At 41.2% G+C, this 12,193-nt stretch overlaps 1 protein-coding gene across 1 annotated transcript in view; it reads left to right on the top strand.

Moving 5' to 3' along the window:
- arfgef3 (ARFGEF family member 3) overlaps positions 1-12,193 on the top strand; it is a 42,098-nt gene that overhangs the window by 4,837 nt on the left and 25,068 nt on the right. The window contains exons 10-21 of the mRNA XM_088351353.1: positions 475-587; positions 663-910; positions 2,259-2,371; positions 2,553-2,685; positions 3,813-4,195; positions 6,122-6,459; positions 8,043-8,209; positions 8,281-8,446; positions 8,517-8,591; positions 9,732-9,929; positions 10,688-10,798; positions 10,869-11,007. Coding sequence (XP_088207479.1) covers positions 475-587; positions 663-910; positions 2,259-2,371; positions 2,553-2,685; positions 3,813-4,195; positions 6,122-6,459; positions 8,043-8,209; positions 8,281-8,446; positions 8,517-8,591; positions 9,732-9,929; positions 10,688-10,798; positions 10,869-11,007 — 2,184 coding nt within the window. The remainder of the gene's footprint in view (positions 1-474; positions 588-662; positions 911-2,258; positions 2,372-2,552; positions 2,686-3,812; positions 4,196-6,121; positions 6,460-8,042; positions 8,210-8,280; positions 8,447-8,516; positions 8,592-9,731; positions 9,930-10,687; positions 10,799-10,868; positions 11,008-12,193) is intronic.

The raw sequence follows: 12,193 nt of genomic DNA, 5'->3' as shown, positions 1-12,193 counted from the left end.
ATTAACAATTGACTATCAATGTTAAAATCGACATTAATTCCCACGGGAAGAGTAATCTACATCAAACCCCAGAGAAATCTTCCATAAACCTATTTTGCGGCTCCAAACATATTTTATTTTATTAATTTTTTGGTCAGATATGGCCCTAGATAGACCTGATTAATGTCTGCCATCTTGCTGCTATGGGTACCCCCAAAAACGCTGTGAAAGACTGGGCTAAGAAATTAGCAGAAAATATTGTGCTTTTTGGCTATTTTGAATCTACGTCGTTTGTATGCTTCCTTGTGCTTTACAGCACTGGTTTTCAGTTTCACTACACAATATAGAAACATCTACTTGTCAAATATTACAGTGTCTCTTTAAAATAGATGCTAGGTACTTAAATTGAGTTACATTTTCAGCCAATCAAGTAAAAACTATTTTTTGCAGTGCAATTAACCAACAACAATTATAATGAATGAAAAAAATGTATAGGAAGCAGCTGTGCCCGTCCCTGGTGGCCATCATGGGAAATCCACTCAACGACAAAACTATCACTTCCCACCACGGCCAGTCGGGGGTGCCGGACTTAGAGCGACTTCACCCTGGTAAATTCCCATCACTCATGCGTTCGGCATCACTGCGGAAAGTTGGTGACATAACGATGCTGGCCCATTTTGCAGGTGGCATCCTGGAGGCAGACCCAGCGACTGGAGCTGTATCGGACCGGGGACGAGGCTCAGGATGCTCATCTGGCGCACCCACTGGGACGGCACCGGTAGTGCGGACTGTGTGCTACGTGGCGGCCGAGCTAGTCCGCCTGGTCGGCTGCGTGGAATCAATGAAGCCGGTGCTGCAGTCTCTCTATCATCGGATCCTGCTCTACCCGCCGCCACAGCATCGCACAGACGCCGTACGCATCATGAAAGAGGTGGGACAAATGTTTTGGGTCACTTTTTGCACTTTTTGTTGTGTTCTATGTGTCATCACTGTTTTAAGCATGCTTCTATCTCTTTTTGTACTTGTAGCTGGTAATGTAACGTTTTTATCGACTCTTACCCGTAAAGTGATGTCACACTATTGTGTGTACTATTTAAATACAGTAATCCCTCTTTTATGATAGGGGTTACGTTTCAAAGATAACCAGCTTTAGAAACCTTGTACACACTTCCATTATGACAATCAGTCATGGTGGAACGGTATTTGGATTTAATAATCTTCACTTGGGAAAAATGGAGCCGAATAATGCAGTCAAGTAGGTAGCACATTTCCTCATGTTGGAGTACTTGTCCTCTGTGAGTAAGTCCCAGAACTGTCCATGAGAATTAAGCTACGGTGGCGGCCTTTGCTTTTGTGGTCAGCTCTGAGAAAAATGACTGCTATCCCGATAACTGTGATTTGAGTTTCTTCATCGTTCTCTTTCTCAGATCGTTTTTAAAAGGAAACGTGGTGTCTTAATTTTGATGAGCGGTCCGAAAATGGTGCTCCACATTTCACTTCTTTGGAATAGCAATGCTAGATTGGCAGACTAGGCAAACGCATTTTGAATATGACATCGTGGAAAAAAAGAGGTAGGTTTTTGGCTTCTTACTTGGTCCTGCTCCCCCACTCCATTTTTATATTCTTTCTGAATTTGAAATTAATACGTTCGAGGCTAACTGCAACACCGTAAAGTTTATTTAGTAAATCCTATGTCCCCTGGAGGGGTGTGCAATTTCGTGTACTATGAGAGGTGTGCCCTAGAAGTGGATGGGATTGTTGCCAGGCTGCTCTTGTGTCACGCTGCTCTGGCACTGCTCCAGCCATGCAGTAGCCATATTGTTCTTGGGAGGAGCACGATGCGATGTCTTGATCGCGCCATGATTACTTAATAAACTTTGTTTTCAACCATACAAACAACGATTCTTTAATTGCCTCACGATCTACCCACACTGTCGTTCTGATTGACTGGTAGATTGCGATCGGCTTAATGCTTTAGCCAATCGGAATGCGGAATCAAAACATAATCGTTAGCGATGCACAACAAATATCCATCCAATATTTCTTATGCATCTTTAATGTTTACCAAAATTAGGTCAGATGGTCTTCATCTTGGCCAAGATTATTTTTTTTCTACCGCCATTTCATCTAATAACATAGTCTGCACTGATGCTGTCTTAAAACAAGAGTCATTACTTGGCGTGGGCGAAAAAACGCACCTTTCGGTAAAAAGGGACCATGGCACAGCCTGCCTCTGCTGGGGGTCACCTGACATTTAAGTGATGCACTCTGTCTTTCAGTTGCTGGGCAGTCCTCAACGGCTCTTTGACTTGGCCGGCCCAGGACTCACCGAACCAGACAGCAGGAAGAGACCACTCTCAAAAAGAAAATGTCACCTTGACCTGCTGCGTCTGTTAGTATGCTTTGAGTTTTTGTGTTTTTTGTGACAAGCTGCTATCAGTGCATGAAACTGCACCTTAACTATCTATGACCTCAGCAAAAAAACAAACGTTTGCCGCATGAAGGTCATGGAAAATAAAACGCTCCTATTCATTTGAACTCCTATGTATGTCCTGTTTGATATTTGTTGCTAGCGTGATGGATGGCGTGACGGAGGCGTGTGCCAAGGGCGGTGCAGAGGCGTGTTACTGGAGCGTGGCCTGTGCATGTGCGTTGCTCCAAGCGCTACAGGAGCTGTCACGGGGGCTAGGACTCACGCCCCAGCAGGTACACACCGTGCCCTTCCCGGGGCCTAAGAGGTGACACTTTCTGCCTATAGTTAGTTTAAAAAGTATGATGCAACAATTTCTATTAGAGTAACGTCACTTCCATTCAGTTTATACCCAAGGTGTTAACTTTTGCCACTAGTAATGTGAAAGGATTGTTCTTATTGCTCCAAAAACTTAAATTCTAATACCAATCCAACTTTTTTCTACATGTAAATATACCAATCACTTTAGACGGAAAAAGGATACACCTAGCTGGTGAATGGCCCAATAAATTAAAAAAAAGATGTGACTGTCGGGTTTTCATGGCTTGACACAGATGACAACAATAGCTTCTTCAAATTAATATTTTTCCAATATATACTGCTTTTTGAAAAAACAAAAAAAAAAACACTTTGTTGCAAATTCACTCAATAGAAAATGTTTAAATGTGACTTATTGTTGTCATTAAAGCAGGGAACTCAAAATCTTTACATGGGGGCCGCAGGAGCTTTAATCTGGGTGTAGCTGGGGCAAATGGGGTTTTCCGCAAGAAAAGCTTCGATTAAAAATATTCCACTCTTTTCAAATATTTGAATTTTCCTACAGTAAAGAAGATCTAAAAATATTTAAAAAGATCCAGGAAAAAACGAATCCATAAGACATGTGGGCTGCACTAACATTAAACCTTCATATCAAGACAGGGACCTCAAACTATTATTCCGCAAGCCGCAGTTGGCCCACGGGCTGCGAGTTTGAGACCACTGCATTAAAGTGTCTTAGGTCCTTATTTTGGTGGCTATTGCTTAGGAGGCAGTACAATTAAATTGTTTTGTTAACAATTTTGTGTATTACATGTATTGTTTTCTCGTTTGACAGCTTTTTTCTTAAGTAAAATCAGATCAAATAAAGTCTTTATGCCAGGAGAACACTTTTTGTTTATTTTTTATAATTTCCACACTTGTTTTTCTTGAAAAATAAAGACCTTAATTCATGAATTGAAATTGGACACACCAGTTAAGAGCTTACAACTCTCGGGCAATCAGGGTGCCGCAACAAACTGATTTAACCAGTCAGTCCTAAGCGATAGTGTCTTTGAGGATAATGTCTTCGGTGAAGCAGCACGTGGTCAAATTTTCCTGTATTCAGGTCGGTCTGGTACTTCGTCGCCTGGATGAGCTGAAGGACGGCACCGAGTCGTCTCGTGCGTCTGTGGAAGTGAACGAGGCCGATTTCTTCTGGCAACGGCGCGTCCTGTCCTCTGAGGATGCAGAGCGCAGCCCTGATGTAAGCATTAGCATTAGCATCACCACAGATGCGGGTCATACTGCCTGGGACTCGGAACCAGCCAGAAGAGAAAAGGATGAGGAGGATCAAAAAGGGCTGGCGCAGGACGCGTGTGCGATCCCGCCTGATGTGGTCCAACCAGGCCACGCTCTGGCCTACCCCGATATCACCAACTTTCTATCGGTGGGTGCCAGGACTCCCACGCAGCGCGTGCCGCCGTCGCGTTACAGTGAGAGCAACTTCAGGTGAGCGTCGCTGTCTCCAAATTCTACCTACCAAATATACTCGCATGTAAGCCAAATTTAGAACTATGAATTACATTACTGGTGTCCTCATGCCCACCCTTATCTGATCTCTTATTGCTGTCCGTCAATCAGCGTCAACCCGATTATGTTTGAGAAAGACCACATCTCTTTTCATTTAAACATAGTCTGTTTTATTGCCTTTTTTGCCTACTCTAACGGGACCCAGGAATGTTACTGATAAGGGGAAGAAAAAGTAGAAAAACAGTAAAAACATCAATCAAGTTGAAGAAGAAAATGATTGCAAAATAGGATAAAGGTGTGTAATCAAAGCAGTGATTAAAGGGACAATGTATATTATTTAGTATCTCCTAGTGGTTAAAAATGTTTATTCATTAAAAAAAAATATTGATTTAAATGTTATAATATAAATGTGCATTATTTTAAAACTTGTCGTTTTTCTTCCTTCTTTGAAATTATTGTCTGTCTTTTTTCGCTTTTATCTTCCTCTCTTTTCATTTTATCTTTTGAAATGAAATGAAATGATCTGCATTTATATAGCGCTTTTCAAGTCAGTGACTTCCCAAAGCGCTTTACAATGTGCTCCACATTTCCCAATATCGGCCTTGCAGCCATGTAAGGCGCTAACCTGCTTATTGGGGGTATTAGGGGTTCAGTGTCTTACCCAAGGACACTTCGATATATAACACGGGATTCGAACTGGGATCCCTTGATCCCAAGACGAGCGCTCTACCTCCTGAGCTACTGCCGCCCCTCTTTCCTTGCTTTGCTTTTTTATTTCGACTCCCCTTTTCTGTTTTCTTTTTTTTTTCTTCGTTCTTTTCTTCCTTTTTTCTTGCCCTTTTTTCTTTTCGTTTTTGTTTTTTGTTTTTTCTTTTTTCTTTTCTTTCCTTTCCACCAATTTTATTTTCTTTTTTTCTTCACAAAAGGCAGGGCAAATGAATTTGAAGAAAATGGTAGATTTTGGTCACTTTAAGTCTCCATGTATTCTTCCTTGTGCATTTAAGCACTTGTTTTTGGTTGAACATCACAATACAGCAATCTATAGTGGTTGAATATGTATTATTGTTATCCTTACTACCGACATATTAATCTTTATTGTCTGCACATTCAACAATTATCACTGTTTAGGTAGATATTTTTTTTATATTTTGGGTACATATTTCCCTAGTTTAAAGCAGTTATAGGCAGTTGACTATTATGAATGTAGGCTTGTATGCGACTATATACAGTATTTATATATATATATATATATATATATACACATACACATACACATACACGGTATTGTCACTGTATGAAGGGTTTATAATTTAAAAAAATTGAGAAATGCCCCAAAAAGTTCTTTTGAAATAGCAGCATATAATATAATGTACATACAATAGGTAAAATATAATGCATTCATATAATATTATGTACATAATGTAATATATATCAGAACTACATACCAGAAAATAATAATAACATTTTTCGTTTAGGTGGAAGTTTCATTAATATTTTAAAAGGGACAGTTGTAATATTTAGTGCCTCATATTGGTAAAAATACTTTCATTCGGTTATAAAAAACACATTGATTTGAATACTATGCAAAAATACATGAACTATTATACAAATCCATCCATCCATCCACAATTTTATAAATATTCAGACATCAATACATTTGTATTTCTTTTACATAGCAGAATCCCCACTTCGGTCATCGCCATTTTTGTCTTGTAACTTCTTCTATGCTATGCTCATTTGGCACTGGTTTCCGCTTGTGCTAGACAATACAGTTACATCTAGTGGTCAAATAGTACACATTGTACATTTAGAACAGTTTTAAGGGTCGGCTTATATCCGATGTAGGCTTATATGCGAGTATATATAAGGTACACCCTTTTAAAGGTCAGACTTGCATGCGTCCAGTACCGAGGAACAAGACTTGTCCCGGACCGAGTTGGACTCGTGCGACCAGTTCTCCACAGCAGCCGAGAAGGACTCGGGCCGCTCGGACGTGTCGGAGGCGGGCTCCGATGATGCCTCACCGGCCGAGGAAGACGACACCGGCGCTTGGGCGGCACCGGCCCGACGCGCCGCACTCTCGCTCAAGCTGCTCTGCCACCAAGAGGCCGACCAGCACGGCGCTCGCCTCTTCTTGCGATCGCTGGCCGCGCAACTCCCGGCGCTGCTCGCCCTCGACACCGACCAAGTTGATGGGCAACTGCAAACCTTTGCCAGCGACTTTTGCTCCAAACTCCAGACCGGTCAGTTCCGTACCATCCATTATATATGTGATGTTTTGCGTGCTGGGACACCCAATTCATCAAATTCAATTTTAAAAAGCATTGGCAATTATTTTAATCATCGATTCGTTGTGTCACGTGATTTATGCTCCACTTAGCACGTTCATTCAATGCATATACAAGTGCATTGTAGGACCTTGGCATTGATGGGCAGCAGGCCCAGTGAGTACGTTTTCTGCAGCCCTTTATACTGCCCATAGCCCTCAATATGATACTAAAACCAGATCCCAAATCAGTTCAAATCCGTTGCTTGGTCATCGATAAAGCCGTCGCTTTTATTGCCTTTTTTTGGGAGTTTTTGTTCACTATGTTGTTATCAATGACAATAAAGACAATTTACTGTATTTTCCGCACTATAAGGCGCACCTAAAAGCCTTTATTTTTTTCAAAAGCTGACCATGCGCCTTATATATGGATCAATATTAAGTCGCAAAGTCTTGCAACTAAGGCAAGCAGCCGCCGACTAGATTTTCCCCCGAAGGCGAAGTCGTCTGCGGTGTATGCTGGGATTTATATACCGGCGTTTCATTTCCTAACCAATGTGTCAATCATCATTTGAATCAGTCACTATTGGCTAAAGTTATTCGGAGGTAAAGGGGGCAGATCTGTTTTATCATTTAAAGGCTCGCATAGGCTAAATGGGCGAAACAAAGCCTGCGATTGGCCAAAAAAGATGAACGTGATTCACACGTTGGTTGGGTTGCACTACAGCATAGAGAAAACATTTTTTACTGTTCTGTATTTGTAAATATTTTACTCTCCTGGATTTACTACACTCATGGTTGTAAGAAGACCATGGTTACGTATCATTATTGAACGTGATGGCTGCAAGAGAACTTAGGTGAGCTATGCGGCTTTATATTTTCCCGGTATCTTGTTTTAGAACGATCTTGATGTTTCTGTGATGAGTCTATTTTTAAACTAAATTCAATTCAAAGTGTTTATTGTCATGTGCACAGTAAATAACCCTGTTTCCCTGCACAATAAAATTCTTACTTTGCTGTCCACACAGTTGCCAGCAAAAAATAAAATGGAAACTAAGAAATGCTTGGCATTTCTTGAATCCCAAGACTTTAACCTTCCGAATGGTATTTGGAACGATGCATTTGAGTGATTGGTGACATCGTACAGGCACTGTTTCCGTACATGTCTGAGACACGTATTTGCTTCTTTGCAAGCTTTCGGAATGTTAAGGGGGTAATAAGTTTGACTGAACTATCTGACTGTTTTGTCGACGTTTCCATTGTATCGCCTTATAATCCGGTGCGCCTTATGTATGGAAAATATAGGACCAAAAACTATTTTTTGGGGGTGCGCCCTGTAACCCGGTGCGCCTTATAGTGCGTAAAATACGGTAATTCAAAGTTGTCTATCAGGTTGAGAATTTTCATTTTAGATTTTATCTGATAAACAAAAAAGACCTTAAAATTGAAACAATTTTAATCATAATTATCAAAATCTTTGCCCATGGGGTAAGATGTACTGTGTTTTTTGGTGTGATATGTGTGATTGCTCAATCCAGATCTGGACGTTGTGCTTGCCAGGTGGTACCCCTTCGCCAGGTGTGGAGGCGGGGCTTAACCTAAGCTGTCAATCACTGATGACCGCCGACGCTATCTACTTGTTGACCTTCCACACATTGCTGCTCAACCTCAAGCTGAGCACTTACCATTTTTATCAACGGAGGGCACTCCCACCTGCCCTGAGTCTGGTGAGCCATACCTGTGCCTTTTGCCCATTCCCTATCAGGGAGAGACAGCCATGATTAAGTGTGCGTTGCAGAAGGAGTTTGTCCACGGGATCCAGAGCAGTGGTGTGATGGTTCTCTTGTCCCAGGCCTGGCTACAGGAGGTCTATCAGCAGGTTCTTGAGCGAGACCTATTGGTGCAGGCTGGCTACTGGGCCACGCCAGACCAGAAGACTCCGCCTCTCATCACTCTGTTGATCGGTAGTACTCCCGCACAAGTGTCATTGTGATTCAAGAATGCAAATAACCCCCTATGACCCTCTGCTCTTAGATATGGACGGTCAGTTGAAGAACAGCTTCGACCCATCCGCGCCATCTTGCGACAAGGCAGGCGGGGACGTGGCAGGTGTGTATCCCCACACGTGAACCTCTATCTATTTCATTGCTAATGAAATAATGATGTTAATGAAAAACAGTAATTAGTTACAGTTAATAGTTACTCCATTTAAAAAGTAAACCAGTTATCCCCTAGATTACTGCCACAAATGAGTGGTGCGTTACTCTGAAAGCAACTATCTTGTTCAGGGATTTCAAACTCGATGAACCACGAATCCCGGAAGTATTATTGGTTTACTACATTTCTCATTTAATTACAACCGTGTTTTACCTCTGTACCATATTTGACACGCACAAAATTATTAACTAAAGGTGGGGTGCGTCGGTTGAGGTGTCTTAAAAAAGTTGAAAGTTGAATATTTTCTCTGTTAAAAATGCCTAAATGAGTTCAAAGAGACCTTGTGCTTTTTTTGCTTACTTTTAGCAAATCTGTGTCCGCGTAACACATTAGGTAGGAGGAATGGGGGTTCAGGGGCTTTGGAGAGGGACTTTATGCCAGTGGTTGTTAACATTTTTCAAGCTAAGACTTAGTTTTTGTTGCGATTTAGTGTTTTGAAAATAACATATGTTATTAATATGTCTTTACTATGGTATTGCCAGCTTAATCATTGGCAGTAGGGTTAAACCTGGTGTCAGCGGGCACCACGCTGGAATGCCCTGCTTTATGCTCATTATTGCAATTTTTTTGTTAGTATGGCATGAAAATGGTGAAAGTAAGAAAAGGAATTTTTCAAGTACAGTCCAAACGCCAACCCAAACCCCAAACAAATGAAAAAGAAGGGTTTATCTGAGTGTGTCTAAGAAATGCACTCGTATAATGAGAAGCTTGACAGAGGTTGCAATGATGACACAAGCCAGGAGATGGCGGCAGCGAGTAAGAAAGTTCTAATATCTGTACAGCACCTTTAGAGATAAATGATTGCCTTATGGCCAACACGGACACTGTTATTCATGATCTGCATTAAATAAGCAGCGGAATAACGCAGTATGCACCATGGACTAACGACAGTAGAGTTACAAAGTTTTATTATTAACACGTTACAGAGAAAAGTAATTGCGTTTCAGGAATGTGTTACTTTGTAATGCGTTTGTCCCAAAACTGGTCATCGCGAATAGCCACACTGACGTTGTGCCGACTGTTCTCGTCCAGGTCGTGTGCTGTCCCGCTCTCTGCTGATGGGTGTGTGGAGCCAACTTATGGAAGTTTTGTCTGCGCCGCTTACTGGCCGGGCAGCGGCCGGAAGCTCCAAAATGTTGCTGGCGTTTGCAAAGGAGCAGAGCCGGCGCGATGCCATCTGCCTCAGTCTTGATGGACTCAGGCAGGCTGCAGCCCTCAGCTGCACCCTCGGTGAGTGGCACCGTCCCAGAAGCCTTTGGTGGCGGAAAAGAAACATTAAAAGCAGCATTGGTGGGGCAAACACAAACTGCAGAAAATAAAATCTTAAATCAGAAAACCATGCTTGTTTTATGTCTAACTTCTTAGTTAGAAATGGACATTGTGTACAATTGCCCGCTCTTGCATACTCTTGGCAAGAGCAAAAAGACGGTTTTAATCAAGCATACGTATCGTTGTATCATAAGCCCTTCTACTGAGTTATTTTAATTTGAATGTTGCTATTTTATCTTTGGTAAATTCTTATTTGACCTGAGGTAATCTTTAGATTCAGCTAATGTACTGTTTTTACCTTTTAAGATAAATGTGAACCCAAGGTTTGCAGAGTTATATCATTTTTCTTATCTCGTAGATTTGACTAGTTTTATAATAAAGTTGACTTGGACTCTTTTCAGTTTTGAGGCAAGATGAAATGCTACTTTTGTTTCTAAACCAACACCTTGCACACCTCTTTCTTCTAACAATAGGCCCTCTCTTTGAGAAAGAAAGGCGTGAGTCTCATTCGCCTGGGTATTGTCACATATACACATATACATATGTAGAGTAGCTGACTGGAGTTAGTCAGAGATATTAGTTTTTTTATCAGGGGCCATTTGACCCTACATGGGTATAGGAGGTGTGTGAATATGGCCCGGCAGAACTAGTGTTAAAATAAGAAACCGTTTTCTCCAAAGGGGTACAAAGTCATTTTAATGTGGACAAAATTTTCACAGGTATGGCTGCTAACTGCGCATTGGCCTTGGCCCAAATGGCCGCTGCCTCCTGCGTGCAGGACCAGCGCGATGAGAGAGAGGGGTCCGAGGCGGGAGACACCCTTGCGCAAGGCGAGCCATCACAAATACACGAACGTAGAAATTCAGCATAGATTTATCATATTTATTTGTGCATGCATAGTCAAGCAGCGTTTGGAGCAGATGTCGCGGCCGCCGGGTGTTCGGCTGCACCCAGCGCACGTGCTGTGCATGGACGCCATTTTGAACGTAGGCTTGGAGATGGCCAGTCATAACCAAGACTGCTGGACGCACGTCTTCAGGTGACTTTTGGGGAAAATGCCTGGGGACACACTTCAATTTTGGGTGCATTACTAAAAAACGGTAATTACAGTATTTTTCATACCACCGGACTATAAGGTTCAACCCAGGCACTCTCAAAAATTGCAGCATTTTAAATATAATATTATATAGTAAAAAAGCCTGAATATTTGAAGAAAAAAAAAACACACAGCATTGGAAAGACTGCACTGCCTTGAAATAGTTCCATTTAATACCTAGCATTGCTCCCGAGCTAGGGTCCGGATGAAGCTGGGCCAAACCAGGTTTTCCACAAGAAAACCTCTGATTAAAAATATTCCACTGTTCTCAAATATATATTTTTTTAATTTGCTACACAAGATAAGATCTAAAAGAAGCCATAAGATTTAAGGTGAAAATGTATGAATAAATCTGTAATTTGCATGGGCTTTACTTAAATTAAAGGGACAATACAATAATTATTTGACCCCTAGATGTTGCTGTATTGTGTAATGCAATCAAAAACTAGAGCAAGGAAGAATACTAACTATGGAGACTCAAAGTGACCAAAGGATTTTACCCCATTTTCTTACACTGCCTTATTTGAGGTTTTTAGTTACTCTTTGCAGCAAGATGGCTTACCATTAGCTCATGTTGTTTAAAATAAATGCAAATTTCTCAAGCAAGGATTTTTTTTTAAAAGTTTTTTACATAGTGTATTTTGGATTTTTTTTATCAAATCAATATTTTTTTTGTAATTTTTTCTAAATAATTTTTTAAACAATTGTCCTATTATGGTGGGGGCATCAAATGATCACCTTGCGGGCCGCAATTGGCCCACGAGCCACATGTTATAGACCCCTGATCTAGACTGTACACACACCAGGGTCTCCCAAAACTCTATGGGAAACAATGCTCACTATGATTAAGTACTCACAAGAAAAATAACACAGAAAATGTAGCGCATTACACTGAAAGTAACTATCTAGTTTTAGATTACCGGATATACTGGCATTGAAACGGACCCCCTCAAACTGCTTTGAAATAGCCATATAATACAAGAAATAGAAGAAAACATATACACAAACTTGTGGAAGTCGTGAACCCTTCATATTTCTTGACTTGTGCAATCTTGAGAGCTTGCAAATGAACACTTAGCAGATACACTCCATTGTATCTTTTGTCTTCCTTCAATTATGCACAAAATGA

This window comes from Urocampus carinirostris, chromosome 13 (genome assembly GCF_059441175.1).
Source record: "Urocampus carinirostris isolate Australia breed hairy pipefish chromosome 13, RoL_Ucar_1.0, whole genome shotgun sequence".
Classification (NCBI taxonomy): domain Eukaryota; kingdom Metazoa; phylum Chordata; class Actinopteri; order Syngnathiformes; family Syngnathidae; genus Urocampus; species Urocampus carinirostris.
The sequence above is the reverse complement of the archived record's forward strand: the minus strand, read 5'-3'. Positions and strand labels throughout refer to the sequence as shown.